This window comes from Aplosporella prunicola (genome assembly GCF_010093885.1).
Source record: "Aplosporella prunicola CBS 121167 unplaced genomic scaffold K452scaffold_6, whole genome shotgun sequence".
NCBI classification, from domain to species: Eukaryota; Fungi; Ascomycota; class Dothideomycetes; order Botryosphaeriales; family Aplosporellaceae; genus Aplosporella; species Aplosporella prunicola.
Genome location: NW_022983534.1, coordinates 908,050 through 936,038, shown reverse-complemented (window position 1 = coordinate 936,038; position 27,989 = coordinate 908,050). Strand labels below are relative to the sequence as shown.

General features: G+C 55.2%; 10 protein-coding genes and 1 non-coding gene across 11 annotated transcripts; 6 read left to right on the top strand and 5 right to left on the bottom strand.

The window, feature by feature from the left end:
• Window positions 1–832: 832 nt before the first annotated feature.
• K452DRAFT_222508 (uncharacterized protein) lies at window positions 833–2,650 on the bottom strand (the record flags this gene model as incomplete). The annotated part of the gene is made up of 3 exons (XM_033536563.1): window positions 833–1,911; window positions 1,967–2,306; window positions 2,369–2,650. 3 exons carry the CDS (start codon window positions 2,648–2,650, stop codon window positions 833–835), a joined length of 1,701 nt encoding a protein of 566 aa, XP_033400454.1.
• A 2,000-nt stretch (window positions 2,651–4,650) lies between these two features.
• On the top strand, window positions 4,651–5,217 carry K452DRAFT_146445 (uncharacterized protein). The gene has a single exon (XM_033535489.1). The coding sequence runs from the start codon at window positions 4,774–4,776 to the stop codon at window positions 5,161–5,163; it is 390 nt and encodes a 129-aa protein (XP_033400453.1). The 5' UTR covers window positions 4,651–4,773; the 3' UTR covers window positions 5,164–5,217.
• Window positions 5,218–7,276: 2,059 nt separating this feature from the next.
• Window positions 7,277–8,720, bottom strand: K452DRAFT_344777 (uncharacterized protein; the record flags this gene model as incomplete). Its single annotated transcript, XM_033545432.1, has 3 exons — window positions 7,900–8,720; window positions 7,359–7,840; window positions 7,277–7,300 (listed from the first exon to the last, which is right to left on the bottom strand). The coding sequence occupies exons 1-3, from the start codon at window positions 8,282–8,284 to the stop codon at window positions 7,277–7,279; spliced, it is 891 nt and encodes a 296-aa protein (XP_033400452.1). The 5' UTR covers window positions 8,285–8,720.
• Window positions 8,721–10,550: 1,830 nt separating this feature from the next.
• K452DRAFT_316671 (uncharacterized protein) lies at window positions 10,551–13,214 on the top strand. Its single transcript, XM_033543993.1, has 2 exons — window positions 10,551–10,864; window positions 10,925–13,214. Exons 1-2 carry the CDS (start codon window positions 10,567–10,569, stop codon window positions 13,135–13,137), a joined length of 2,511 nt encoding a protein of 836 aa, XP_033400451.1. The 5' UTR covers window positions 10,551–10,566; the 3' UTR covers window positions 13,138–13,214.
• Window positions 13,215–13,217: 3 nt separating this feature from the next.
• On the bottom strand, window positions 13,218–13,917 carry K452DRAFT_316670 (uncharacterized protein). Its single transcript, XM_033543992.1, has 3 exons — window positions 13,619–13,917; window positions 13,475–13,554; window positions 13,218–13,407 (listed from the first exon to the last, which is right to left on the bottom strand). Exons 1-3 carry the CDS (start codon window positions 13,671–13,673, stop codon window positions 13,339–13,341), a joined length of 204 nt encoding a protein of 67 aa, XP_033400450.1. The 5' UTR covers window positions 13,674–13,917; the 3' UTR covers window positions 13,218–13,338.
• An 817-nt stretch (window positions 13,918–14,734) lies between these two features.
• Window positions 14,735–14,824, top strand: K452DRAFT_t46. The gene has a single exon. It is a non-coding gene; the product is annotated as a tRNA-Val (tRNA).
• A 1,716-nt stretch (window positions 14,825–16,540) lies between these two features.
• K452DRAFT_325221 (uncharacterized protein) lies at window positions 16,541–17,866 on the bottom strand (the record flags this gene model as incomplete). The annotated part of the gene is made up of 3 exons (XM_033544763.1): window positions 16,541–17,466; window positions 17,523–17,762; window positions 17,836–17,866. The coding sequence occupies 3 exons, from the start codon at window positions 17,864–17,866 to the stop codon at window positions 16,541–16,543; spliced, it is 1,197 nt and encodes a 398-aa protein (XP_033400449.1).
• An 89-nt stretch (window positions 17,867–17,955) lies between these two features.
• Window positions 17,956–18,533, bottom strand: K452DRAFT_285062 (uncharacterized protein). The gene is made up of 4 exons (XM_033540050.1): window positions 18,473–18,533; window positions 18,394–18,411; window positions 18,227–18,335; window positions 17,956–18,178 (listed from the first exon to the last, which is right to left on the bottom strand). Exons 1-4 carry the CDS (start codon window positions 18,494–18,496, stop codon window positions 18,099–18,101), a joined length of 231 nt encoding a protein of 76 aa, XP_033400448.1. The 5' UTR covers window positions 18,497–18,533; the 3' UTR covers window positions 17,956–18,098.
• Window positions 18,534–18,596: 63 nt separating this feature from the next.
• K452DRAFT_146294 (uncharacterized protein) lies at window positions 18,597–20,434 on the top strand. The gene is made up of 3 exons (XM_033535487.1): window positions 18,597–19,147; window positions 19,228–19,505; window positions 19,555–20,434. The coding sequence occupies exons 1-3, from the start codon at window positions 18,943–18,945 to the stop codon at window positions 20,344–20,346; spliced, it is 1,275 nt and encodes a 424-aa protein (XP_033400447.1). The 5' UTR covers window positions 18,597–18,942; the 3' UTR covers window positions 20,347–20,434.
• Window positions 20,435–24,327: 3,893 nt separating this feature from the next.
• Window positions 24,328–25,859, top strand: K452DRAFT_285054 (uncharacterized protein). The gene is made up of 3 exons (XM_033540049.1): window positions 24,328–24,780; window positions 24,850–24,947; window positions 25,011–25,859. The coding sequence occupies exons 1-3, from the start codon at window positions 24,703–24,705 to the stop codon at window positions 25,708–25,710; spliced, it is 876 nt and encodes a 291-aa protein (XP_033400446.1). The 5' UTR covers window positions 24,328–24,702; the 3' UTR covers window positions 25,711–25,859.
• Window positions 25,860–26,399: 540 nt separating this feature from the next.
• K452DRAFT_316665 (uncharacterized protein) lies at window positions 26,400–27,876 on the top strand. Its single transcript, XM_033543991.1, has 2 exons — window positions 26,400–27,153; window positions 27,212–27,876. The coding sequence occupies exons 1-2, from the start codon at window positions 26,648–26,650 to the stop codon at window positions 27,711–27,713; spliced, it is 1,008 nt and encodes a 335-aa protein (XP_033400445.1). The 5' UTR covers window positions 26,400–26,647; the 3' UTR covers window positions 27,714–27,876.
• The last annotated feature ends 113 nt before the right edge of the window (window positions 27,877–27,989 follow it).

Sequence of the window (27,989 nt, the reverse complement as noted above, 5' to 3'; positions counted from 1 at the left end):
CTTGGATCTAGCCACTAACACCCCCGATAAAAACAAACAAAAAATATAAACATAACCAAAAATTCGTCCCTATTAACCGTGTAGTTCTCTCATAGATTCTCGTTTGTTTGTTGTTGTTATCCTCTCTATTTACCAACATCTCCAGCGCATTTCGCAGTGCAACAACGCAAGATCCTGAGTGAGACGTTCGATGACGCTAATGATTGCGCTAGTCAAAAGCGGTAAAGACCCGGAACCTCAAACATCAAACGTAGTACAACTCCCCCTGGGCCTTCAGCGGACGTCCGAGCGTCCTGCGATGGATCTGATGGATTTAAGGTGGCTCCAACGCATCCAGCTAGCGCCGATGCATTCAAGATGCCCTAGAGCACTAGATGGCCCTATACGTAATATTCAAAATCCCACGGCAAGCTCAGTGGGCCAACGAATTACGCTTCATTTGCCTGTCGGAAAAATCGAGAAGCTCATTAGCTTCCCAAACGTAGGTAAAGAGGCAGCTAGATTGTAGGAGAAAACAGCACTGTACAAGCAAATAGCGGGCCAAAGGCAGGTTTGTGATGGTGTTTAAGCAGGCTGCACGGCGTGGGCTACGTCTAATGTGTCATTGCTTTCTGTCCTGGGCAGGATGGTGGATAATCCGGTGCGAGGAGATGGTGAGATTATCAAGGCTGGCATATTGTAGTATTAGACAGTTACCACCGAGAACAACAAACCCTGGGTTCCTGGTTCGTGTTGGTCTATACTCCGCTCACTATGGTGACCAGAAATTACGATGTGGACAATGATATAAACGAAAAAATAACATTATTAATTTAGTAGATTTATGCCCAACTTAGCGACCGTACACATCCGCCGCATGATCCGCAATCAGCTTCATACCCTCCTTGCGGTACGTATCCGGCTCCGTATGGCTCGTAACATTGGCATCAAACACAAAGTCCAGCGGGTTGCTGTTATCGTACTTGGGCCATTTGCCGGTGTTCTGTCTGCCCTGGCGGTTGTACCCGTTCGGGTCGCCATCGACAATAAAGCTGACCCAGCTGTTCGACATCAGCTTAGCAAGGTCCGTGTAGCCCTTGCCCTTGCCCTGGAATGGCGGCGTCGCTACCGGCGCGTAGCCCAAACCATCCACGTTGTCGAACACAAAAGCCACCTCTTGGAAGTGCGTCACACCCGGAATCTGGGCAAGCCCCGCCGGGATCGCGTTGAACCGGTAGCAGTACGCCGCCAAGCCATGCGTGGCCCAGAGCTCACATGTCCGGCGCCTGCTCGCGATGAACGTGTAGTCACCGCCGTAGGCAGCTGAGCGCCGGAACTGGGCACCGTAGGGCAGGGATGGGCGGAAGTCTGCCGGCAAGGGCCCCAATGCTCCCGAGCCTGGAATGCCTAGCGCCGGGATGTCGGGGTACGCTTCCAGGATCGAGGGGGTGAAGTTGGCGGGGACACCGGATGCCAGCAAAGAGTTCTCGAACTGCGTCGTGTTGTCTATTCCGTAGGTACCGAAGGCGGTGCCCTCATCGGAGTTTGCGCCCATGATGATGGGGACACGGACGACATCGCCCTTTGCGACCTGGACGGAGCCCAGTTCTTGGAAAAGGTCGTGGTCGAACGAGAGACCCCATTGCGTGAGTGCGGTGGTGTTGATTGCCTTGTTCAGGTCCTCATAGGGCACGGCACGCAGGCAGTCAAGGCTGTCGGTTGCATTGCTGCAGCCAACGGCCGTCAAAAGTTGCTCGTACTTGGGCTGCTGGTCGGTGCTGCTGTTGAGGGCAGCGAAGTAGATGGGCGCGCCACTCTGCATCACGGCACCCCTGAACAGTTTGTCATCCCGGCCATTGTACGCCACCAAGTGCGCGCCAACAGAGGCAGCACCGGCAGATTCACCCCAGATGGTGACCTTAGAGGGATCACCTACGGATACGTCAGTCCCCCACATGGAGATAGCTCGGTGGAAAAACTTGCTTACCTCCGAATGCGCCAATGTTCTCTTGCACCCAGTGCAGAGCCAAACGCTGGTCGCGAATACCAACGTTAGTCTGACCGCTCTTCTGGACGTCTTCTCCCTGGAGGAAGCCCCAGGCACTCAGGCGGTAGTTGGTCGAAACGGCGATGAAAGGCTTGCCTAGATCGACGCCATTCTGGACGATGAAGGAAAGATTGTAGCGCTTATCACCCGCACTGCCCTCGAAGAAGCCACCACCGTGGATCCAGAAAGCTACAGGCAACTTCTGGTTGTCATACCCAGATGGCCTCACCACGTTGAGGTACAGACAATCCTCGGTGACTTCGTAGCCGAATTGGTCAGACTATCGCAATGTTAGAACCCCGCTTTTCATGCAAAAGGGTCAGGATGTTTCGGACTACATACGCCATAGCCAACGCAAGTATCACTGTACGCAGTGGCAGACTTGGCACCATCCCAGGTGGTGTTAAGAGATTGAGGGTTACGGAAACGAAGGTCGCCGACGGGAGGCTGAGCAAAGGGCATGCCCAGGAAGAAGTCCTGTTTGTAACTGGTGGAATGGACGCCGGTATAGGTGCCATTCTTAACCGTGGCCGAGGGAGCGGCCTTCTTCACGTGGGAGGCGGAAGGGGCAGAGAGCACATCCTGGGCGGCCCAAAGCAAGAGAGCGCCAGTCGCGAACCACATGGCGAACCAGACGTCTGGAAGATCAGCCGAGGACGGATTGGAGGAGAAGTGAGAAGCGGAAGGAGCGTACAGATGAGACGAAGAGCGACACGGCGGCCGGTAGTCTTATAGTGAAGGCCGATCATGGTGCCGGCGCTTTCGATGATGAGAAGGATGCCGTTATGGACCGGACGGAAGCCATGCACTACCGGCCACTACAGGGACCGGACTACCTAGAGGCTCGGCGGGAGGTGAAGGAAGGTTGACCATTTGCTCGCGGTCGCGGAGAATCGTCTCGTTTCGTCAGGCGGAGGTGGATACCTGGGGAACATGACATGGACGCACGTCCCGCCATTGACTTTAGCCAACACGCGAGGCATGACAGATCCACGGCAGTTGCAACGATAATCGACTGCTGGGCTCAACTGCCGGCATGATGGTGATGCAACGTGCGAGGGGGGGTTTTTTCGTCAGGGCCGCCCAACCCGCCTGGCCTTCGACGCCGTCGTGGGACCTTCCGACGTGGCGCCGTTGGTGCCGTGGCGCGACCCGCCACTAGATTGCTCCGATGAATTCCTACACCGCACCTCTCTCTTTCTTCGTCGTCTGTTCCGTCAATTAACCTTTTACCCCACGGGGGAGCCGGCACACAACCTCTACTGGGAAACGCTACGTATTACACCGCCGTCCGTATACTTGAATCACGAGCTGCCTCCGCTCCGGAGAACGTCTGCCTTTAATACGACGACCGTCACCTGCCTCGAGCTATGCAAAGGCCGCCCGCATCCTAGACTACGCCAAGCTGGACGCCCTTTCGAAACAGTGGAACGATCGCGCCCCACGGTTCCTGCCGCCATTCGACAGGGTCGGACGAGCAGGATTCCTTATTGCATCCTTCCGCTGGAAAGACGCGCCGTCGGAGTAGACTACCTATGCGCCTCCATATGAAGTCGCCGCCGTGACCGCTCGTCCAGGGCCCAGCCCATGGCACCATTATCAGCCGCCTGGGTCTCAGCCGCGTAAGATCAATGAGACGCCTACTTTGTAGGAAGGAACTCGGACTGCGCTATTAATCGCAGCAATAGTCGCCGAAATATCTGGGAGCCCGTCTTACTACGAGCCATGCGACATTCCCTCCTGCTTATCGAAGCCTGCCATCTCCATGGCCACTTAACAGCCATGCTATGGTTTCGCACGACGTTTCAAACCCTCTTGTCACACGCTTCATTTCCCGGAAATCTTGCCCGAATTCTACCGCACCAAAGGTAGGTATCTTCGTTAATTGCAAAAGCTGTTATGATTTCCACCGCACAGACTACCATCAAAGTCGCATAGGGTCAGACTATGATGGGGGATGTACTAGTTATCCTACAAGATCACGCATCTTGTCCTGCATCCATTCAAATAAATTGAGCACTGCCTTATAGTACTCCACAGCTTCGAAAACCCGGATTTTCTGAATCCCATTGGTTTTTACATCCAATTCGATCAGCACGGCTTCCCAAGAGCCCTGTCGTTCGTCTGTAGCTACTTTGGGATAAACGATAACTTCATGGTATCTATTGGCGCCATAGAGGAGTTTTGCATAAGCTATCCAAGACCATTAGCATCAGTCATGCTGTGTAAATATATAGGGTGCTGGGAGCATCAGCGAGAAGCTCACCAATGATACGCGAGATCATGCTGTCTATCATGTGCATGCTGCAAAACATGGCTTCCGGCGTCGTGGATGGATCCATAGCTTAGCTCAGTTTGGCCTAGTTCTCTAGTCGAATGGGTCTCATCTCAAGGGTCTTGTGGAAAGGGGCTTATCGAAAAAATCTTGTTGAAAGAAATTCCTGGTCTCTCTCTCCAAGCTGCCAAGGCAGACTTTTAAACCTGTTCTATATAAATTTTCAGTTTGGTAACTGGCCCAAAACACAACCTTCAAAACAGCTTGCCTGTCCGCAAACTCAATGCCTGCAGCTTCACGTAGTGTTTGTTACATGCCTCACGCTCTGATTCCAAATACTCCAAACAATCCCAGTCAGTCCGCCTCACATCTACCCCACTCCCCAGATCGACGTAGGTACTGAGTTTCCACGTGCAAAGCCCTATCTCTCCTCCAACCGTACATCCAGCCAGTAGCTGATCCGTCACGCAACATGGCCACGAGCAACCATTGTTTTCTCCGCGTGCACGAACTCGTAGGAGTAGACTGCCGCACTGCTTGCTGCTCAGTGAAAACAACACCACAACAAGCCATCATCTCTACGCAAGAGTGCATTGCACCTACCATTTTTTCAAGAAACCCTTTCAGCAATGTATCTAAACAAGTCGAGCACCAGTCTAGCAGCCAACCAATCACCAAACCAACCAATCAACAACCCGTCAAAATAACCAACCGCGCCAACAAACCCAACCAATCACTCCCTCCCACACACGTAACCACAGCAATCCGCCCGACCACCCACGCGCCCCCCATCACGAAAACAAAAACACACCACCAGCACACACGCACACACACAAGCACCAGCAGCAACCGACACCTTTAGCCAGCCCAGCCAAGCCAAGCCAGCCAGCCAGCCGGCCAGCCCCCGCACCCCCTCCACCCGTATCCACGCACCAACAAAAAGCCCCACGCACAATGCGCCCCGGCGCACCCTAGCTTACCGCCCAAACCCTCCCCAAACCCAGCATCAGCAGCAGCAGCAACAACCAACTCACGCACGCAACGCGCAACCCACCGCATCCAGTAACCACGCACGCCGGCCAGAAAAGTCCAGACCTTCTCACGTGCAAAACTTCCCTTCTCGAACCTACCATGCCCAGCCTAGCGGCCTAGCCCAGCCCAGCCCCTCCATCACTCCCGCTCCTTGCTCCTCCAGGCCCCTCCTCTTCCTCCAACCTCTTCCTCCTACTCCTACCTCCACCCGCACCCCAGAAACACCGCACCCCCGGCGAGCAGCAATCGAACGCGTGTCAGGGCATCATATCTCAATTCCCCACGCTTGCGCGGCAGCGCGCAAGCGCGCCCCACCCCCGTCGATTCATTAGGTCATCGCTGGCATCAGCGGCACCCGCCCGGTCCCTCCCCCGGCCGTCGACTCGACGCGCCAAATGCCGCTTGGGCTTGGCTGCCGCTGGCCGCTACTGCTGCTGCTGCTGCAGCTGCAGCTACTGCATGTGCGGATCATTTTTGCGCGCGCGTGTGGGTGCCCGTCTCGCTCCCAGCTTGTTGCGGAGCATGGCTAGCTGGGTAGGTGGGGGGCTGGGAACCGGTGGCTGGGGCATGGGCGAGAAGAGAAGATCGTGGAAGGGAGCGTTAGTTGGTTAGGATTGGCGGGTGGTAGAGTGCGAAAGACAAAGGCGGGGATCAGAGCTGCTTGTTGTGGTGAACGTTTCTCCATTCTGTAGATACAGCCTATGAGGGCGCTTGGAGGCCGAGCGAGGGCCAAGGACGAGCAGCAAACAACAGCTCTCCACTGACCGAGCCCGCCCATACCGACTACGTAGTTTGTTCGTCCAGGGCATTCCCTTTCTTTCCCTGGGAATAAAACAGAGAGAGGCTGAGAGACGGGCAGGGTCAGACCCAAAGGAGAGAACAACCAAGGAGATGACGAAAATAAGATACCTAAAACCCAAATCGCAAAGAGATGGCTAAAGCAGTAACGGAAAAGAGAGAACCGGTTCACACCACCACCTGACACCATGCTTTGCGGGAATATGTAGAAGCCAAGAAAGAGGGATTGGTATTAAGCAGGCTTGCGAGGTAAAACTTTCCGAGCGGCAGGATTTGGTGCCAGCACGCTCCTCCACCGCTGTCCAGTCCACCGCAGGCTGAATGTCGAAGGGCAGGAAGGGGATATAATAAGCAGTGTAAAGGAGATGCAACCGAGTAAGATTGCGGATGAGGATGGGGGTGAGGGAATGGAAAGGATGATGAGGATGTGAGGTTGAGTTTTTTCCTTGGTGTCCCTGACGAGCTCGTGGCTTGGCTGTCCTGGCCGTTTTTTGCACCAGGTCACGTGAATAGTGACCGCCATATTCCCGATGCAGAGTGACAGGATGAGGGTGACAAGGGTTGACGTAAGGAGAGTAGAGAAGATGAGACACAAACAGATTCATCTCGTGACGAGACCAGACGTTGCCGCGGGAAGGAAACAAGGAGAGTAGTAACCAGTGATGTCCGCACAAATCCATATGATCGAGTCTGCCGAATATAACACCTTCTACCCAGAGCTCGGAAGGGGGGGAAAAAGAGAGAAAACGACCCTTTCCAATATGGACACAGAATGGAAGAATAAAGAACAAGCCACGCGACGTTTCTTCAACCGCCGAGAGCGAGGTATCGAGATTTAGAACGACTGCCGATTTGAAGATTGCTTTCGTTGCTCCCCTCCTCCCTCTAGACGGAGACGCGGGGGAGCAAGTAACCAGGACAGTCCCGAAATTTTTAAAATGGCTCTCGTCATAGCATGCTGCGCCGGGAGCTCGCCAAACGACCCAAAGACATAATACAGAGATGCAGGAGACGACAATGCCAGTTCGACCGAAAGCAGCAACGGAGGTGAACGTGGCCGATGGGAGCGCGCGTATGTGAGGAAGGAGGAAGGGAGAAGTCAAAATACTCGGAGGGAGATTCGTAATCATGACAGGCGCAGTCGTCTAGTCATCGTCGGGATTCCTCACCTAAATTAAGCTGTTAGCGAAACCGCACCAATGTCGGAAAAGAATTTTTTCGTCATACCTGGAGGATCCTTCTTGAGTAGTCTTGGTTGTCGGCGACGCTGCCGTTGCTCATCCTCCTCGCAAACGTGGGGTCCAGAATGTTGTCATTGATGGAGTGCGCGTTGGGGTGCTTGCCAGTGGCAACGAAGTTGTTGACGCTCTGGCGCGCGCGGTGCTCGTCCTCGATCTCCTTCCTGCGCTTGTGGCGGAGGTACAAGAAGACACCGCCGACGATTGAAGCAAGAACGACGACACCAACCACGACGCCAGCAGCGATACCAGCTGTGCTGGAGCTACCGCTGGACTTTCCACTGTCGGAGGACGGGCCCTGGGTAACGATGACGGTCGATCCGGCGCTGACGGTCACGAGGACGGGCGTGCCCTGAGACATGCTCGTGCTAGTCGACAGACCGGACGAAGTTGACGAACCGCCATCGTAGTAGTCCACATCATTGTTGTTAATTCCCGTCAGGTAAACCTGCCAATAGTTATTTCCACCGCCTGTGGAGATTAGGATTAGCATGCTTTTCTCAGAGGCTTTGGGGCCAGAGCAAACCTACAGTTGTCCTTGTCGAAACCGTTGCAAGGCGTGTCACATTTGTCGTCATTTGACTGCCTAGAGGACTTTGCCGGCAGCTTGTTTCCGCAGTAGCAGTTGGTACCGTTGACGAGGGCCATGACCGAGTTGCCCAGACCAACGCAGACGGGCTGGCAGTTACCTTGGGTCTGGTAGGTGTACTCGCCTTGGTCTTCTAGGGGTTCGGAAGAGTCAAAGCAACCCTTGTAAGTCATCGAGTGGAGGGCTCCCGTGTAGGTTGGCGTGGAGGTTTGGGACTTTACGCTGTCTGGGTTGGGTGCGGCGACGGGGTTCGGCATCGGGTCTGCGTAGACAGCAGAGAAGAGCGATGCCGCCGCGAGGGCGGCTGTGAAAAATGACGAGACCATTCTGTCGAAGTTGTGCTGGGGCGGAGAGGGCGGAAGAGGCGGGGAGGCCGAAGAGGCGGTGGGCGAGCGATACGGCGTCGTCGAGGGTGTCGAGGACAGTCGAAGCGACGACGTGGGTAGCAGGCTCGATGGAAGGTGGTCCAATCAAAAGCCTGCGCAGGCTGCCTTCGTCGCCTGGAAGTGGTTTGGCCAGTGGTCGAGAAGGCTCCTCGATGAGGGAGAGAGGCTCGGCCGGGGCGGCAAGCAAGCAACTGACGACAGTCTTGGTTGCAGAGGAGAGGGTTGAAACTCGAGGCGTTGGATTGTAGGTCACGTCGCTGAGCGTGCCTGTGGAATGTGGTGTTTCACGCGGGCGCGACGAAGATGGTCAAGGGCCCCCTTGGAGCAGGACACGGGCACACCGGCTCAAGGAATGGAGCGGGTGCGGGCTTGCAGAGAGCGAGAGTGGGTGGTGATGGAGACAATGGCAAGGACGGGGAACGAGTGTCGGAGAGTTAACGGAAGCAGGACATGGCGATGTTGACAAAGGTGGAGCAGATGGGCAGCGAGAGGCTTGTCGCTACGGTCAGGAGACGAGAGGGCGGGCGTGGAGTGCGAAATTAAGGGCGCTCAGGCCAGGTCCAGGGCGACGCCGGAACAGGCAAATAGTGGGCGCGTCGCATGCGCACTTTATTGCCCTGCCAATGCCCTTCAGGATTCCTATTTATACGCGCACGCCGCCGCCGGCGCTGCCAGAGAGAACGGGACGGCCCACCCGAGCATGCAGGAACGGCTCCACGTGACCTTGGCCGGCCGCGCTCCCTGAAAATCGACTTTCAGGCCGCCCGACAAGTCTCCACCGTCCACGAGGGAAAAAGTCCCACTCCCGCAAAGAGCACCGCCACGTACCCGTAGCCCACCATCACCATCTCCACGCCCCAAGCGTATTCGGGCGGGAGGATGCCGGCCGCTTGCGCCAATTGGCTGTTACGACAGCCTTGGTGTGACCTAGCGCATCCCGACTCTTCCGCCGGCACCCATGAAACTCCGCTCTAGATACGAACGATGAACACCTGCCCAAGAGAAAAACGCCGATCCCTAAGCCCGCCCGACTCATTACTACCAAGCTATTACCTAGACGCCTCAGGCTCTACACCCTCTGCAACCCGTCCTAGCGCCATTCTAGACCCCTCTCTCCCTCCATCGTGAAATAGCCCGCCTCGCAAAAAGGCCGTTGACGCGCGCCCCGAGCTCCACTCGTCCGTTTGATACCCCCCTTGCCCTACTGCATTATTTCGTGCATTGCTGCTCCCGCGCAAGGTGTGGCCTGCTCCGCATCTAACGCCTGAGGATCAAACCTTGTGCTCCTGAAATCTTGCGAGCCTGTGCTAAACCTAGATTGACTACATGGACCGCGCCTCGACTCGATAGCTGGGCTATTTTACTCCTACAAGGCTGCCGAGACCTGGTTCGATGGTGACTCGACTGCCGACCGCAATGTCAGACTTAACGATATTGGACCGACAGCTCACGTTTCCGGAACCGAGTGGGCACTGCCCCCAAGGGGGGGCCAGACGCAGCCACAGCAGACAACCTGGGGTAAGCCCCCTCCTAACGTGCGACTAGCCAGAAGCAATGCGTCACGGCGATGATGTGGCTTGTTGCCGCGCACATACTCCATGCTTCCACGTCCGGCTGCTAGTTCGTCAGGGGCATCAGAACATCAGGACATCAAAGCCACGGGGGGTGCTAAAAACAGGAATAAGGGTGATAGATACCGGGTGGCCGGATACTGGCCAATACAAGTCCTAGGTTTAAAGTGGTGGCCCGAAGCCATTCTTATACCCGTGCCATAGCTCCGCGCTAACGTTAGATGTGAGGACTTGGAGTAGGAGTGGTGTAGGCTCAAACGTCCCAACGTTTAGGTTTCGAGTGCATGCAATGCAAATAGCCGTGACAGGCGGCTCAATTAGGTTTTGTGCATCTACGGGGTCCAAAGAACTTGTTTCAAACTCCCCTATGCTATTCCTTGTGATCACCTATTACCACTCCATATTCTTGGATTGTTGCATAGGTACAAACTCAAACCTGTAGTGATGGGTACCTACGAAAGCTTCCCTGAACAAGGTCATGGCCCGTGCGGCGCGGGGACATTGTATGTGGGCGCTTGCTGACTCATCGTGTAATTTTGAATGACCCGCGAAATTTCCCGCCGAATCTCTAACGCGGAAATGCACGCATGATTGTCAGCGCGCCTGTTGATGTCCTCTCACACTGCCGCTTGCCACAGGGCGGCGCGATGCATGCTTCCTCGCCCAGGACAATCAGTCTGGATCACCGATGAATTACTCGCCGATTCCTTCCACCGCTTCGTCAACGCCTCCAACGCGAATCGATCGACCTGCAAACGCTATGGCAGCAATGTTCCTGGGCCCTTGGAGGCTAAGAGACGTCTGGCAAAGCGTCGCATGATGGGCCTCGCTGCTTCCGGGGGAGTTGCTGGGCCCAGCTTTGGCGCATTGTTTGGATTGAATGGACCCGCAAGACAGCCTTGGACATGGGAACCTCCAAAGCCCGCCAAGCAGTCGTTGGAGCCTGCACGTATGTCATGCTACTTGACAAGTCCTCCTGTCTCATTTGGCTCACTGTCTTGATACGCAGCATCTGAACCCACACCATTGCCTCAATGGCTTTCGTCCTTTGAACAACCACCGCCCGAAGACGAAGCTACCCAACAACCACCGCTCGAAGATGACGCGATCCCGCCCATAGATTTTGTCGAACGGTACCTACAACGATTAGAGAGCATACGCGACGTGGAAGAGCTGGGCAATGTCTGGTTGGAGGCGAGTGGGAACCCACAGAACACTGTGCTCTTGAGTCAATTGGCCTGTATGCACTTCATCGAGACCGGCCGTCACACTGGCTTTCAGGACCTTTTCCACTTCCTCCGGAATCCTAGGGTCAACGTGCCTGAAGCGGAAAATATGAAAACATTCCTGACCTTTGCAAAACTGGAGCCACTTTCTCCCGGAGACCTGAAATGGCTTCTAGGGACCATTCGGACATTACTTTCGTTGGGGGCCATGGTCGACTCGGAACTGCTTTTCGTTGTTGATGCGATTGGACATGTCTGCCGAAATACATACAGCGATCCCTTTGAGGCGAGCTCATGGCTGGTCGGTGCGTATCGAGCTATATGGGATGGCATATCACAATGCAAGATTCGCTCGGTCGACAAGCTGGACAAAGCTATAGCCCAGAAAATCGCGAAGGATTTGGCGATTTTACCCTGCCCGCCAGCGGCCACGAATCGTAAAACATTGGACAATTTCCGCAAAGAGCCTCATAAGGATCCAGCAGTTTTCAGATTCAACGTCTATCGGCATGCTTGGCCCCCTTCTTATTTTGTCAAAGAAGGCAATTTTGCATCCTACCTTGCTTCTTGGGTAACAGAACTCAATGAGTCCGTATTGGAAAACGGGGCGACTTCCTCTGGTTTGAGTTGGGATGCAATATCATCCTTCCTCGAATCCTTGGGGAGTGTCAGGGCTCCTAAGGTCATAACCCGTACCGCCAGGTATCTCGTATCTGGAAGGAAGCGGGCAAGGCCAGATAACGAGTCCGGCAAGCTGTTAAACTCGTGGTATGCATGTGCCTCTCGCACGAGCTCCATGTCAACGGAAACGAAGGTAGATCTTTTCGCTAGTGATCGTTACCTTGCTTTCCGGATGGACCCCCTCGTCGCCGCCCCATGGCTTGAAACGTTGGAGCCTGTCGAGGTCTGCAGCGTATGGTTGCATCGCTGGCTTCCCCTTTGCATTGCCAGAGAAAACAGTCAACTTAAGCCTTGGAGCAGTCGTAACAAAATCAAACGAGGTTACATGGAGCATGTCGGGAGAGTTTCTTTTGATCCGCACAAGCCATACTCACATACTCCCTTTTTCTGGATAATCAGGGACCTCGTAAAGCATGACATGCCCTACAATGGCGCCGTGTCGCAAGCAGCTCATCTGATACTACGTCTATACGGTCCGATGGCCCTTTATGAGTTCTTCAAAAAACTATGTAACGAGTCCATTCCCATTGAAGATCCTCGTCCATTCGCTCCGGTTGTCGAAAAATTGAGCGATGAAAACCCTGTTCTCGCTCTCAAGATGTACAGGCGCATCCCCAGGTTATGGTTGAGCATGTGTCCCAAGCTGCCGATAGCCCTCATCCGTGATGGCTGTATGAGCCGTGAGGCGCTGTTCGCGATGCTGAAAAAGAGGGATGTCGCAAGGAAAACGAACGAGAAAGGCGGCACAGACATCGACCCCGGCCTCAAAAGGCTACACGATGAACTCATACATCTCGTCGCGTTTGCATTTGCGGACCAGAACCTATCGGCGAGCCAGCGGTTCCGGAACGTATATTACTGCTACATCTACCTAAGCGACCGGCAAGCGGTAATGCGGCCGCTGATATCGAAGGCGTTTGTGCGCGCGGCGATCACAAAGAGCCTAGAGAATAAGGAGTGGGTGAGCACGGTGAAGCTGCGCTGGATCTTGAGACTGGTGCGGCGCCTCGAAGGTTCTGACGTCGCCGATACCCTGGATTCTTTGATATGGCAGTGGCGCGGTAATGTCATCATGGACGCAAGGGAACGCTGGGACAGGGCGGGCTTCAGGCGGCCAAGCACCGTCACAATGGCGCGAAAGGTGGGCTTGTTTGATCATGACTATCCCCGACAGCAGAGACATCGCGGTATCCGCACCGGCAAGGAAGGATATGTCGAGAAGCTTCTACGTCTTAGGGCTTGGGGTCGTCTGGCGAAGGACAGATCTTTAATCAAGTCGGAAGAGGATTTGGAAAGGGTTTCTGATAGCGAGTAACGTTTGAGGAATACCAGTTGCGTGTTCTGAAGCGGAGTCAACACAAGAGACAAGATAATCACGAACGAAATCAGTGCATGCATGTGTATTGAAATTCTTGGATTATTTCCTATGTCTTCGTATCATTCGTCAAATCATTAAGACGACGCTCCCTTCCAACGGGGCGAGCGAATCCGTCAGACCTCCACAACAACACATCCTCTAGTTGGAGAACTTCTCCGGGACGTGCTTGCCGGTCTTGCTCTCAAAGGCATCGCGGGCAGTGTCGGTCTGCGCAATAACAGGTTAGCATCCAATATTCCTTTGCAGGCTGCCGGAGCGGCACGGAAATACGTACAATCTTCTCGTTCATAGCACGGTGCTTCTGGGTGTCTTGGCCCATGGAGCCACCCCACTTCTTCTCAGCGGCGTCGAGGCCTGGACGCAGGTGGTGTTAGTTTGGATGTTGGAGTTGGGGGCGGAGGATTGTGCTGCGGCGTACCCTTGTCGAGGTAGTCCTCGTTCTGGTTCTGGTTCTGGTTGCTGCTGCTGTTCATTTTGGAGGCGCTTGGAGGTATAAAGGTGTGAAAGAAGAGTGGTAGTGTTTGTGGATTGTGTGTGTAGAGTAGGTTAATGGATGGAAGATAGCGTTTCTGGCCTCGAGCACGCCGGTACTTATAACCAAAAAGCCTACCTACTCCAGAAACTTGGCAGGGTATTTCATCATCGCTAGAATCAGCAAAACGAAAGTTAGTTGCCTACCCTGCGTGCCTGCTCAGCATCCAACTGCCGTTTGTTCCGCGCGCGGGGTGGTGAGCAGCGCGCGCCAGCAAGTCGAGGCGGCGTGACATCATCGCGTCGGGGCGGGTCGTCATCCCATGATCCCTCAGCTTCCAGAACGCCGCGAACGCAAGCCAACTTGCGGGTCCCCGACTGGGCTTCCCCAGTCCCGTCACGCCTGGCAACGCGCGCACGAAGCTTGTTTCCGCTGGCGTCGGCCCCGGAACTCTTGGTGGCTGATCGTCAGGAGCCCTGCCATCCTGCTGCAGCTTCCAGGCCTCTCTTGACGCGTCTGCTGCGCCGCGATTGTCCGATTGCTGTGGCCCCGACCTGTTGTGGCGGTGGTTCGCATGTCGTGCATCACGACTTGTTTGACGCTTGCCTTGATGGCGGGGGAGTTGACTGGCCCCTTGCCGCGCTGTTCTATTCTTGCTTTTCCGGCAGGTCGGACACGTTCAATAAAGATGGAGAACTTCCTTTTCTTAGGCTCTCGGTTCCGTCACCTTGTGCTTCATCGTCATTTTCATCATCATGACCATCATCAGCCCAGCATCGTGGTTTCAGGCTCACGGAGATTGTGGGCCTTTAGCATGGATGATATGGGCAGACATGATTCGAGTTTTGTCCTGGGAGCACATCAACCTGTCAGGTTTTGAGTCGAACCTGTTTGCCGCAAACCTGGTCTTTCTTTCATTTCGAGTCCTTTTCAGTCAGTCTCCCCGCAATGCCGTGCAGTTTGCTAACGAGAACAGGACTGACATTGATTTGTATGGACAGCATCGAGTTGACACCGTTGTCATGCATAATATATGCATTGCTCACAGAATCTTTCATCAAGGTCGGGTTGGTGTAGTTGGTTATCACGTCAGTCTAACAGGATCGTATCCTCGAGCACTGAAGGTCGCGCGTTCAAGTCGCGCATCCGATATTTTTGCGTTCCTTTAGCGCTTCATTTTTGCCCAAGAAACTAAGAGACGGGCTGTGTGAAACCTCGCTAACGGTAAGTGTTGGCCGGATGCGGTCTAGATGAGAGTTGTGAGAGACTTGCAACACGAAACTCACCCTCCAACATATGGTAACTTGGGGTGATTTGCATGGCAAGCAAGAAGCTGCATGCGCTTTCCTTTTCTCTGATACAGTTGTTCTTTCCCTTAGTGTCTAAGTCTCTACCTCCGAATCTTCTGCTCTTGTGTTTTGCAATATGAGCGATTATCTGCTCTGCCTCGGCGTTGCCCCGCGGACGCCCCCTGGTGCCGCCGTTTCTTAATCCCGCTACGCACACAAACATAAACGCTCCTTCCGAAACTTTTAGTCATCCACCACAACCGCTCGCTTGGTCTAGTTGGTTATGGCGCCGGTCTCATATTCTTACATATGACTGCTTCTCAGAAGCGGGTGATCCGGAGGTCGGCAGTGTACGTTTAAAACATGCTTCATTTCATCAGTATCATCACTAACAATATCGTAGTCGATCCTGCCAGCGAGCATACATATACCTTCTTTTTTGATTTTTTGTGCCTTGCGGCTACCTCACTGTGTTGATTGTTGTCCTCACCCTAAATGCATGCCTAGGAGTGCATGTTCAGACGGTCGATCTCTTTTGCTTTCTGTTCGAGTGTTTTGGTGAAATGGGATGTCTTGAAGGCATTTGAGATCACTGTTGAATGCTTTCTGTCGATATCAGATTGCATCCACAGTACCTAACAAACTCCTATACCATCAGCATTTGGCGCTCATAATGAGCCCGATGCATTTAGAACTGCACGTACACTGACTCCACTCATACTCCCAGATACGTAGTAGAGAAAGTCAAACAAAGTCATAATCGTAATAAACTATTGTATCTCGAAGTATCTCAGCGCATCCGGCGTTCAAGCTCAAGCTCGAATACAGAGAAGAAAGCATCCATAGAGATCACAAATACCTTTCCGTAACAACTTAAGCATTTCAAATCACCCTTGGTTCGAACATCCAATAGCCCTACAAAAACCGCCTGAGATAAAACAGATGTCAGGCTTGCATCTAGCCATGAAGCAATCTATGGGGATCGCTGAACCCATATACAAAAGTACGATCAGGACCACTAGAATTCCTGTACACGGGTACTAGATTTCCATCCCGCTCTGAATATGGTTTAGTAGCCTGATCAAACTGCTCTAGTTGTACCCGGAGCTAAGTTTCATGTCTACATACGGAGTAATCTGTAGTGATTGCTAAACCCCATTTTTGAAAGCTCCTAAGACTTCTCTGTGAAGATATCGAGTTCTCAGGGCCGGGGTGATATAAATACTTAGCTGTTTTGTACAGTCTAAGTCCGTGGCTAGGTATAAAGCCGTCTATTTGTATCATTGATTCTGTTTTGTAGAGGTACTAGGTATATCTAGCTATAATTCTAGACGTTGGTTCGTTGGGCGGTAAACCTCATCTTATATTAGCATTCAGTGTTTCTGTTTTGCCGTGGAGTCAATACGCATGCAATTGTGAGAGTACCCCGGCATGTGACAAGCGTGAAATATCGATAGGGTAGAAATCAGTTCGAGTTCTTTGAGAGCAATCTGCTGTCATTAGATACTACGCGAAAGCAATCTTGATATCGTCGGTTACTTCGTAAGAGTCATCATCTACACCACATACAACCACTGCTTTACTTGTGCTTGGGCAGAATCTTCGCCTCCTCCAACTCATCAAACGTTTTCTCCAAGCTCTCCCACGTATCAATATAGCCCGTCCAGCCACAGCTCCTCGCCTTGTTCATACTGATAACCAAATCGTAGTTACGGCCCAAGACGAACTTCAAAAACGCCCACGTCGCCTTTTCAAAAGCGTCCTTCTCCAGGCCCTCCCTCGCAGCCAGCCGGTCCCACGCCTCCTTAACCTCCGCCTTCTGGCTCCAAGTCTCAAGATCAATCGCGGCCTCGACCGCGCTCTGGGTCGACTGAATACCCAGCTCGGACTCACGGACCGAGACGGGCGGCTTCTCCGCCAACGGCATAGACGAGGCGTCAGGCGACTTGCGGGAAAATTGGTCCGGGGCAACCGTGAGGCCATAGCGGCGCGCCAGCTTCGGCCACAGGTTCTGCCAGGACTCGGTGTCGCCGTTGACGACGTTGAAGGCCTGGTTCGCGGCGCGCGGCTCCAGCGCCGCCCAGGCGCAGAACTGGGCGTGTAGGCGCGAGTGCGTGAAGCAGTCGAAGCCGGTGTAGAAGCGTGCGCTGCCCGGGAAGGCGAGTGAGTGGCCTAGCTCTTTGCTCACGGCCGCGTATAGCCCCACCGACGTGGCGAGGTTCATGAAGTTGCCTTTGGCGAAGCCGATCACGTCGTTCGGGTACGTCACTACCCATTCGAGGTTGTGGTTTTGGCTGTAGGTTTGCAGGATCATCTGCTGGCGGTAGTAGAAGTTCGGGGGGTAGCGAGGCTCTGGAAGCCATGGGTCTGTTTCCACCATTGGGTTTTTGGTCGCGCCGAGGTGCACGCCGTATTGCTTGCAGCCGGTGACGAGGATGATGCGCTTGACTTTGGAGATGCTGCCGTTGATCTCGAGGGCCTTGAGGAAGTTTTCGAGCATGTCGCCTGGGCCGTGTTAGGTCACTGTCGTGATCATGACAAGCCATCCGATGTCGACGTACCATTAACCTTGGTGTTGTCCTCCTCGGTGGTCTTTTGCAGATATGCCGAGAAGAAGATGTATTCTCCCTCGACATTCTTCAGGTCTTTGGCCATTTCCTCGGCGTTGCCGGTCAGGTCAATGTGGTTGTGGATGACATTTTCGGGGTAGGTGTCCTTCTTGGAGCGGGACAGCGCGTGCACAGTAGGCCATTGCTGGGGGTTTTGGCCGAGCTCGGTCACAATCTCGCGGCCAAGGATACCTGTGGGGGAGGTGTGAGAAACGACGGTGGGAGTGGTGAGAGTGGCGAGGAGGGGAAGTGCGGGGCAGCGTACCTGTCGCGCCAGTGATGATAGCAGATGGCATGATCAACTACTACAAGTCGGACAGATGTCACAGTAAAGGGCAAGTTCTCATGGAATATGTACGCGATTGGTATATTCACAGGTATCGACTTCCCCATGTTTGCATGATGTCATGCCTTCGTCTTTCATTCGCGGATAAGGTGCGTCGTTTCCGACTGGCTGGCTAGTAAAGACGCCGATCCGTCAAACGTCGCTGTGATGTTCCACCACCCCTCTTATTAGAAATCACAGTGTTAGTGCTTCTTGTTATGTTCGTTTCGGAGCTGGGCCTTGAGTTCGTCGGTGAAGTGCTTGAGGAGCGACGGCTGATTGCCTGGGGCGGATCAGCAGAGTGGCGACGACGGTCGCACGTCGCACGTACTCGTACGGTCGGCCTCCTTCATCTCCTCGAGAGGGGTGCCGTCCTTCAGGTGAGTGAAGCGCCTATGTGCGCGCTGGATGACGCGGTGGAAGGTGGGACTCGAGAGGAGCTGGATTTGGGGGACGGATCAGAAGGATGGAACGCACGGCGACAGTGGAACAACATACGCGGGCAACAGCCCATCCCTAGCAGCGCGAACGTCAACGGCTGGGTGCATTAACGCACTGATTGCATACGGGGACACACCTCGAGCAGACGCAGCCAAATCATTTTGAGAGAAAAAGGAAGCGAGATGAAGTAAGTAGGTTAGAGGGGCGATAAGAATTAAGATGCCGAGGGATAAGTGGGAGATGATATAATTAGCCAGCGACCGCCACCGCTGCACCTTTCTCCAGTAACTCCATTTTTTTCCTTTTCAGCCGCGCCCCGCCCCGCCCACCAGTCTCGACTCTTCGCCCGCCGTCTTGCATCAACTAGTACTTACCCGCCGTCCCGTTTCCGCGCCTGCAGCCGCCCGCTCGCCCGCCCGCCCAGTGCTGCATCTATATAAAGAAACACCCATACTGCTCAGCCTCTTGCGTGCCCGCCTTAACTGGCCCACCGTCGATCACCAGCGCGTCGCCGCACGCACCACCAATCTGCATCCTCTGGACCACCTCCGCCAGCTTCGGCGCAAAGCCGCAAGCAAACGCTCAAATCTGGCGGCCTTGAAGAAAATGGTCGGCTCCTCGCACCACCAGCTCGCCGTGCCCTCGTCTCCCTCGACTCCCTCTAAGCGCGAGCGCTCCCACGACAGCATACGCTCCACCGCCGCCGTCGCCTCCTTGTCCATGAACAGCAGCCCGAGTCTGTCGGCGAGGGGCGACGATTCCGCCTCCGAAGAGGCTCCTTTGCCATGGTTCCTAAGACAGAAGAAAACAGGCAGGTTGTCGTCTACCCTCTTTTGTTTGCGAAAGGCCGACGGCGGACAAGGCTGGCCATCAGGAGCTAACGTCGGGCAGAGACACACTCCAAGTTTGTCGAGCTTGAATGGCAGCAAAGGAACCGCCTGGTCCAGAGCACCACGCCCTCGCAGAACAACACCACCTCCCCTTCGCAATGGGCGCGTGTGACGGGCGAGGCTGTCTCGCAGCGCAATCGTTACCTGAACGTCGACCCGTTTGCCAACAACCGCGTACAACTCAAGGTCCCCGAGGGACATGACGACTACATCAATGCTTCGCCCATTGTTCTGAAGACGAAGAAGTCTGGGGCCATAAAGAACTTTATAGCGACTCAGGCAGGTTGATTGCCACCGCATCGGATGACGTAGGGCTAACGATATGCAGGGACCCAAGGACAACACCCACCACCACATCTGGCGCATGATCTGGCACGAATGCGCCTCCCCGGCCGTTGTCCTCATGCTAACCCAGACGCACGAGTCCGGCCGCGAGAAATGCTTCCAATACTTCCCGCACTCGATGGAGGCGCCATACCTCACCATCAACGAGCACGACGAATTCGAAGATGCCTTAGTCCTAGACATTACGCTCAAGACACTCAACGAAGACGAAAAGACACGGTCCACGATCCGGGAGCTCGAGCTGCGCGACCGCCAAACCGGCGAGACCAAAACAGTCTGGCACATTCTCTTCAGCGCGTGGCCGGACTTCTCGGTCCCAGAAGGCGCCGACAAGCTCGCGCTCCTCGAACTCATCCCGCTGTCACAGCAAAAGAACCCCGCGCCCGAAAACCCGCGCATCGTGCACTGCAGCGCCGGCGTGGGCCGCAGCGGCACCTTCATCGCGCTGGACTACCTGCTCGCGGAGCTGGACGAGGGCAGCCTGGACGCCGTCCCCGACGGCCGCGACCCTATTGAGGAGGTCGTCGAGAAGTTGCGCACCCAGCGCATGATGATGGTCCAGGGCGAGACGCAGTTTATGCTGTTGTACGAGACGCTGCGCGAGAAGTGGGTCGAGCGCTGGCGTCAGCGCATGGGGCTGCCGTCTGCCCCCTACAAGCACCCAGAAGAGGTGTTGGGCGGCGAGGAGAAGAAGAGACAGGCCAAGGTTGCGAAGCTGGCGCGGGACTTGGAGGCGGAGATGAGGCAGAACGCTTCGCTGGGGGAGAAGCTGTAAAGGGAGAAGGGGGGAAGCAGCGGCTTTTGCGCCTCTGAGCGAAGTTTGGATGGCTGTTTGGTTGGTTGGTTGGTTGGTATTCTTGTGGGCGGCTGGTTTTGGAAAGACTGTAGTTTTTTTTGCGAGCGAGTGAGCGATTTTTATTTTTCTGGCATATCTGGGCGGCGGTCGTGCATCATGGGATGGGTGGGATGTTCTTTGGCTTTGGAGACGGTGGGAGGAGCATCGATATGGGAGTTGGATGGGGGCCTCCCGATGGCGAGGAGGCCGTTTTGGTATAAGCTTTGGCACGCAGTGTGAGTAGCAGGTATGTAAGTAGGCGGGCAGGGAGCGTCAGGAGGCGTTGCATGATAGCGCACAGGAGTTGAAGACGACGGCGAAGAAAGAGAAGGAGAACAACAAGAATAATCGAATACATAAACCCACACTCACTCCCTCGTTCCTTCCCTGTCCCTGTCCTTGCCCACCACCACACCACACCACACCACCTGAGCGATCTCCACCGCCAGCCGCCTGCCGCCCAAAGCGCTCACCTCATTCTCGCTCGCTCGCTCGCTCCTTGCCTGCTCGGCCTAGGTATGTCGTGCAGCACGGGCGGCGAGCCTCAGCGCCACACGCCCCATCACGTCATTTGCTGTTCCCTCTCACCTAGGAAGGTAGGTACTCACTCGCTCACGAGGTGAGCCTCAACGAAGCAAAGCAATCAATCAAGCAAGCAACCAAGCAAGTCCACCAGCCGCAACAGCTACCGCAGCAGTCAGTCGCAGCCTCAGCTCGCCCTCCCTCACCCACTTACCTAGGTAGGCAAACCACTCGTCTCGTCGTCGCCGTCGTCGCCGCGCACCCCCCCGCCTGACTATCACGTCACGCCCTCGCAGCTCGTGCGATGCCCTCACACAACGAGGCTCGCTTCGGCACGGCCTCCGTGCCTGCGCCCTCACTCACTCACTCAGCACTCGGGCTCAATCCCTCCCGACCGCTTTCACATGTGCTTTTTTCCTCGGGGGTTTTCGGCGGCCGCAATCGCGCCAGTTCGCGCAAGCTCGCTCACGCTCACGTCAGTCGGGGAGGCCGTCGCCGCCGTCGTATCTAGGTAGGGAGCAAAGGAGGCGCATCGGCCGGTTTCGCTGCCGGGCGAGGGCGCGGATGCTTAGGCGCCCGGGAGGGTGAGGGTGAGGGTGATCTGAGGGAGGCGGGCGGGCGGAAGGGCGCCAGGGCGCCGAGGCTGCGTGGGGTGGGTGTAGGTGAGCGGCGCGGGTGGAGGGACGCGTCAGACGAGCGAGCGAGTGAGTGAGCGGGCGAGGGCGCGCGGGTATCGGATGTTATGTTGTGTGCGTGTGCTGGCTGTATGTACCTAGGTAAGATAGGCGATGCTGTGGTCGGGGTGGGCTGGATTGGGAAGTTGCTTGGGGTGGGTGGAGGATTGGAGGATTGCATTCTATTGCGTGCTGATATCAGGTAGGGCAGAGCGTGAAGATTGTGCTGAGACCGAAAAGGAAATATAGACGTATCGACAAAAATAATACTCTAGCTGAGGCTCGTTGGTGGTTATCTTACCTACTTGCTTGCTAATCAGCTGGCTCGCGGCTTGTATATGCTACCAACGTGGTGGCTAGTTTGCTGGGAGCTATGGTCGCTGGTTGTAAGTTGTGTTGTGGTACATGTAGAGAGCAATGCACTGTTTTGCGCGTTGTGACAACCGAATTTAGTGAATACTTTTTTTTTTTATTTTTTTATTTATTTTTTTTTTTTTTTTTTTAGGAGACCTATGAATTAGCCTCAAGGAGAATTAGCAAACAAACCTGATTCTCAAACGAGGCTTGGAAAGAGCTCGCAAAACAGGAAGTAAAACAATGTCGACGTGTCTGAAGTGTAGTGGTGAAACCATGACATTGCCGCCGCACCAGGCTGCAGGTAAAACGACAGGCGGCCAAGCTGAGCCATCGAAGCTGACAAATGCACCGTCATGAGCCATGCCACTTGCTATACCAGCTCGGTTCTTGCCTACATTTCTAGCGCCATCAGCCCGCCTTTGGAGCAATACGAGGCGGCTGAACAGTGCCAATCAGACGTTGCTCGGACGTCGCTCATGCCAGGACCTGCAGCTTGTAGCAGGCCGTTCGATAAATGGGAAACCGGTCGGTCGGTCGCGCAATTCTACAGGTAGTTGCCTACTACGTTGGTCGTCGTCCTACGATCAGCATGCATTACGCCTTCCCCGCTGATAATAGGCCCCCCGCAGTAAAGTGGTAAGCAGTGCGATGGCTGTGCAAAGTGGCTGCTGCTGCTGCGATAATTTTCGAGCGGCTGCTTATAGCTTGGGATTCCTGTGGTACACGTAATGCCACGAGACCGTGGGCGCTTGGCAGGAGGGCAGCTCATTTTGGACAAGACGAACGGTTGAGCTTGGCTGTTTGGCGCGGCACGTCATTGTAAACGCTGGCTGCGACCCGTCGCAAAAGGAGAGTTCCATGGTTGTCAGCGATAATAAAAATCAGTCGTCGGAAGCATTCCGCCGGCCAAGCGGGTCGCAGGTTGATGATTTGATTTAATGTCCGGGCAAGCTAGTAGGTTCCTTGGAGTGGGGAAACGTCGAGGCGCAGCAGCAGCAGCAGACAGTACGGCGGGGCGTGTTTTCTTCTCCGCCCCCGCCCCGGCCCTCGGCTTGGCCAGGTACCGCGGGTCCGGTCGGAGTGGATGATGTGCCCGAATTCCGAGGGTTTGACTTTCTGGGACACCACGACGCTCCCCTACCTACCCTAATACTACTCACTACTGCTGACCGAATGCGGGGACGAGGCTTGTGTGGGAATGCCGATCGACACCACTCGCGAATACGGCGTCAAGCCACCTCCATGGAATCTGCCGCACCATGTTCGACTTCCCATCTCGGATCATCTTGCGACTCAGCGCCCCGTCGTACTCGCAAGGTTTGGGTCGAGTTGGATCATCGTGGGAAGGCTGCGCTAGCCGGTGACTAGTGCGTGCCAACCTCAACAAGGGGGACAAGGTAGAGACCCCATGGGCGCATTCACCTTTGCGCTCTCTCCTCGTTCGATGATCGTTATACGCCGGGCTGCGGTCATCTGATTCCATGTCGGGGTCCGCGGACAGCGGGCATGCGGGCTAGCTAGCTAGGCGTGGAGCCTGACTCACCCGCCGTTTGCTGTCGGAGAGCGGAACGGCGTCGAGGGCGGAGGGAGGGCCAGTATAAGCTTGGCCGTGCCAGTTCCAGACCCGCCATGGAGTAAGCAAGCACGCAAGCAGGTGCACGAAATTAGGGGGACGGAACAAGCGAATGAGAGGCGACGGCAAGAGGGCCCCCGGAGGATGAGCATGGGCAGTAGATCGCATCGTTCCAGGTAAAGCCACAGGGCCGCGAGATATCTCCAGGGCGGCGGCCAAAATTCACGCGTTGGGAGAGAAAGCGCGCAAGCAAAATGGCGCTTAGTTAATCAGCGCGGGCGGGTCGCGCATGTCCAAAAAGTCTATCAAAGAGCGGGATGTGATTAATGATACTCCTACCGCTGTCAGCAAAGCAGCCAGCAGTTCGGACTTAAGGCGTGGGCGAATCACGACGACGACGGGAGATCAACGCGATTGTTGTTCTTGAAGATTGAAGGATTTCTACGTCAGGCAGGATTCGGGAAATCACTCGAGGACGTAAAAAAAAAAAAAAAAGAAAAGAAAATAGGGAGGTCCATGTGTGCAAGGTGGTCGTCCCGGAGCATCGACGACTCCGAAGCCGTCTTAGAGGGATGCCCGTGTGTGTCTGGGGCTGGAAGCTCGGAGTTAGTCAGGGCCTTCGTCCGAGGCCGTTCTCCACGCCGTCTATCCGTCTTTATGCACGCCGACGCTTCTCGAAGGCGCCGTGCACAACTGGCACGACAAGGATCTGCGCCCGTCTGGGATCAACCCTACCGCAGACGCCCCCCCTGCGCTACTCGTACACTTCGCCCGGCCGAACGTAGCAAACGCTTTCGGACGCTATGATGTGGATGTACAGCGGTACGTGCGCCCTCCTCTCAGCACAACAGTCCATAATTAAGCTGGCTGAGCTGGGGGCCCTCGACTGCTCCATAAGCTTTCCGTGCCCGATAGTCGATTGATTATATCTTGCTCGGGCGCCCTCCGTCTTCACTGCGCCTTTTCGCTCCCGAACCTCTTCGACTACCTTGCCAATGCGACCATCCTGCCACACTGACCATTAGCCAACCATACCGTCATAGACTTGTTATTGCTCCTAGTTTATAGTCTTTCCCAACACCACTGTTTCTTTGCTCCACCACATTCCCATCCACTCTATTCTGTCCTTGGCCTCCCTGTGCTATGTTGACGCCGGAAGGCTCACCATCCATGGACTCGACACCGGACAACAACATCCGCAAGAGGGTGTGTAAGGCCTGCGACAGGTGTAGGCTCAAAAAATCAAAGGTACTTGCCTTCCTAAGCCTTTTTGCTTTTCCTTAGCCCCCGAATTCCCGTCTGACGTGATATTTTTAGTGCGATGGGGCCAACCCATGCAGCAGGTGCAAGGCAGACAACACCATCTGCGTGTTTGGCGAACGGAAAAAGTCCCACGACAAGGTATATCCTAAAGGGTACGCAAATCCTCGCTCGCTCAAAACTTAGCCCTCGAAGCTTATCATCCTCGGTGCCTGCAGTTATGTCGAGATGCTCGAGCAGCAGCAGGGGCAGCTAGTGGCCGGTATTCGCGAACTCTACAGAAGATTGAACACGGGAGAAGGATGGCCAGGATCGCCGCTCGCGGAGCATCCTGGAGGACACCCTTTGACGCACGACATACTACAACGGCTCGGCTTGCTGCAACAAAATTCCGAGCAATTCGAAGAGGATCCCACTCGCTTGGAGAAGAGGTTACGGGAAGAGGAGGATGGCGAAACGGGGGAGCCAGCTTACAAGCATCGGAGAAGCTCCTTCGGCTCAAATTCAGACCATGAACACATTTCTTCGCCATCTTCGCACGGAACACCGCCGACGCCTCCAAAATTCTACGATCAGCCTTTCCCGCGGGAGAACGCCCTGCCCACGCCGCCGTCCTCGATACAAACGATGCCCCAGCAACTGTCGCTAAACGGATCGAATATGAAGCAGTTCCCGGGATCCACGCCTTACGACAAGACGTTCAGCGCACCGGCAACAATCGATCTCATGTCGCCTTACGCCACGGAGACGCCGCGGGTTGGAGACTTCCCGATGTACGGATACGAGAGCTCATTTGAGGATAACAGCTATTACATGGGCATGGCCCCGTTCGACAACTACGGCAATGACCCTACGCTGGTCTCGTCGTCGTCGATAAACCCTAGTGCGCTGCAAAATGATTTTTCGCAATTCCCTTGAGTACGAGAATGGGCAGCTCTGGTTGAGAGATGCAATGCAACCCGGGACAGCGGCTCCCGAAGACATTGCAACCATGGACAGATAGACATTGTGCGTTCAAGCGGGTGGGACGGTGGGAATCGGCGCCTGGCGTAACTGGGACTGGGCCATGGCATTGGTCGAGGAAAATTCTACTCTGGTGGTTGTTATTGCTTGGCAGACCTAGGCGCCAACAGCGCTCGTTGTTCAATTTACCGTGTGCTATATCCGAAGACTATGGAGTTTCAGGACCATGCTTCATCATGACGCAAGGAGTAGCTGCGTTTCAACGGTCTGCTGATTCATGGCCGTGCTGTTAAGATTGGCGTCATACCTAGCGGATGAGGTGGCCCTGTCGTCCGTCGTGCGTTTTCCGTCCGGTCTCTTGCTCAGCGCGGGCCTTACCATCCTTAAATCAGCCTCCGCAGGGTCTAACTAAACCAGCTTTCATCAGCCGTCTCGTGATGCTGCTCCCTTCACACACCCGTGCGCCGTTGTGGGGAAACTCGTCCTAGGTACGACCTGCAAATAGGCTAAAGAAGATCCCCTCACAACAACATCGCACAGCTGGCTCAGGTGATGGCCAAGATGAGGAGTCCATATAAATGCCGTCTGCCGCAGTGTGCTGTCGCAGTCAACTCGCTTTAACGCTTGAGCGATCGGCTGCCAATCGCCTCCAACCCCGGACAAAGGTGACCAGCCCCACACACACACACCCCGCCATTGCAAACAACAACGGTCATCCTCCGCTCGCCACGCTGCGCGCTGTGCTCAATAAACCTGCTTCGCCGCAGCTGCAGACGCAACCCACCCAGCCTGAAAAAAATCTCAATCCTCGAGCTCCTTTGACTGACTGCATCCCCCCCCAACCAGATCCTACCCATCCACACACACACCGCCGTCCAACATAATCCCAACAATGGCCAAGACCGAGTCCAACTTCTCCTTCCTGCCCTTGGGCGCCATCATCCAGGAATTTGCGGTGAACGGCCAGAACATTGTGCAAGGCTTCAACACGGCCGAGCAGTACAAGCAGTACAACAAACCCTTCTTCGGCGAGACCATCGGGCGCGTAGCGAACCGCATCTCGGGCGCCAAGATCAACAGCCTCAACGGCACCTCCTACAAGCTCGCCGCGAACAACGGACCGAACTCCTTACACGGAGGTGACGCAGGCTGGGGCAAGCGCGAGTTCCAAGGGCCTACTCCCCTGAACCGTAATGGCAAAGAGGCTGTGTTGTTCAAGTACCTCAGCCCCGACGGCGAGGGAGGATATCCCGGCGCCGTCGAGCTGAGAATCTGGTACACGGCCTACACTGAGAAGGTCGAGGGCGTCGAGCACACCGTGTTGGACATGGAGTACGAGGCGGAGCTGGTGGGCGATGACAACGTGCAGGAGACTATAATTGGCCTCACAAACCACAGGTACGATGGCACCACCTATTCCAAGAGAGGGATGACGTGGCTAATCCCCAGCACGCAGTTACTTCAACTTGTCGGGTGCACCGACAATTGCAGGCACAGAGGTGACTCTTTCCACAGACTATCACCTGCCCGTCGACGACACGGCGATCCCCACAGGCGCGATCGAGCCCTACCCTGGCGTCACAGCCAAGCTGCCCTTTACGCTTGGCGAAAAGGAGCCTGCCATCGACCACTGCTTCATCATGAACCCCGAGTTCCTGGACGTGCCAGTCGACACGCGTCCTCTGCCCATGCAGAAGCTGGCGGCCTTTTACCATCCAGACTCGAAGATCCATCTGGAGATTCACAGCACGGAGCCCGCCTTTCAGTTCTACACGGGCAACTTCCTCGACGTGCCCGAGGTCGATGGGATCCCGGCGCGGGGTCGCCGCTCGGGCTTCTGCGTCGAGCCCAGCCGCTTTGTCAATGCGGCCAACGTCGAGGATTGGAGGGGCCAGGTGCTGCTAAAGCGCGGGCAAAAGTACGGGAGCCGCATCATCTATCGTGGCTGGGCGGCCTAGGTCGATCTATTGTACTGCGTAGTCGAGTAGTTACCGGGGCCTTGGGTAGGCAACGATTTGAATGACAATACCCCTGTTGGTACCTGAATCACGGAGGCGGGAGTTACTTCTGGCGATGGCGACCGTTTCACAGCACAGTCACAGACGGGCTGCCTGAAATTGTTCAGGGACCCTGTGACCTAAGGTTCACGAGGCTTTTTTGCGGGCAGCGCAAGATCCCTGTCGTCCCTGTCCCGTCGCAGCAGCTCGGGGGAGAGTTCTCGGCCGACTCCCGGC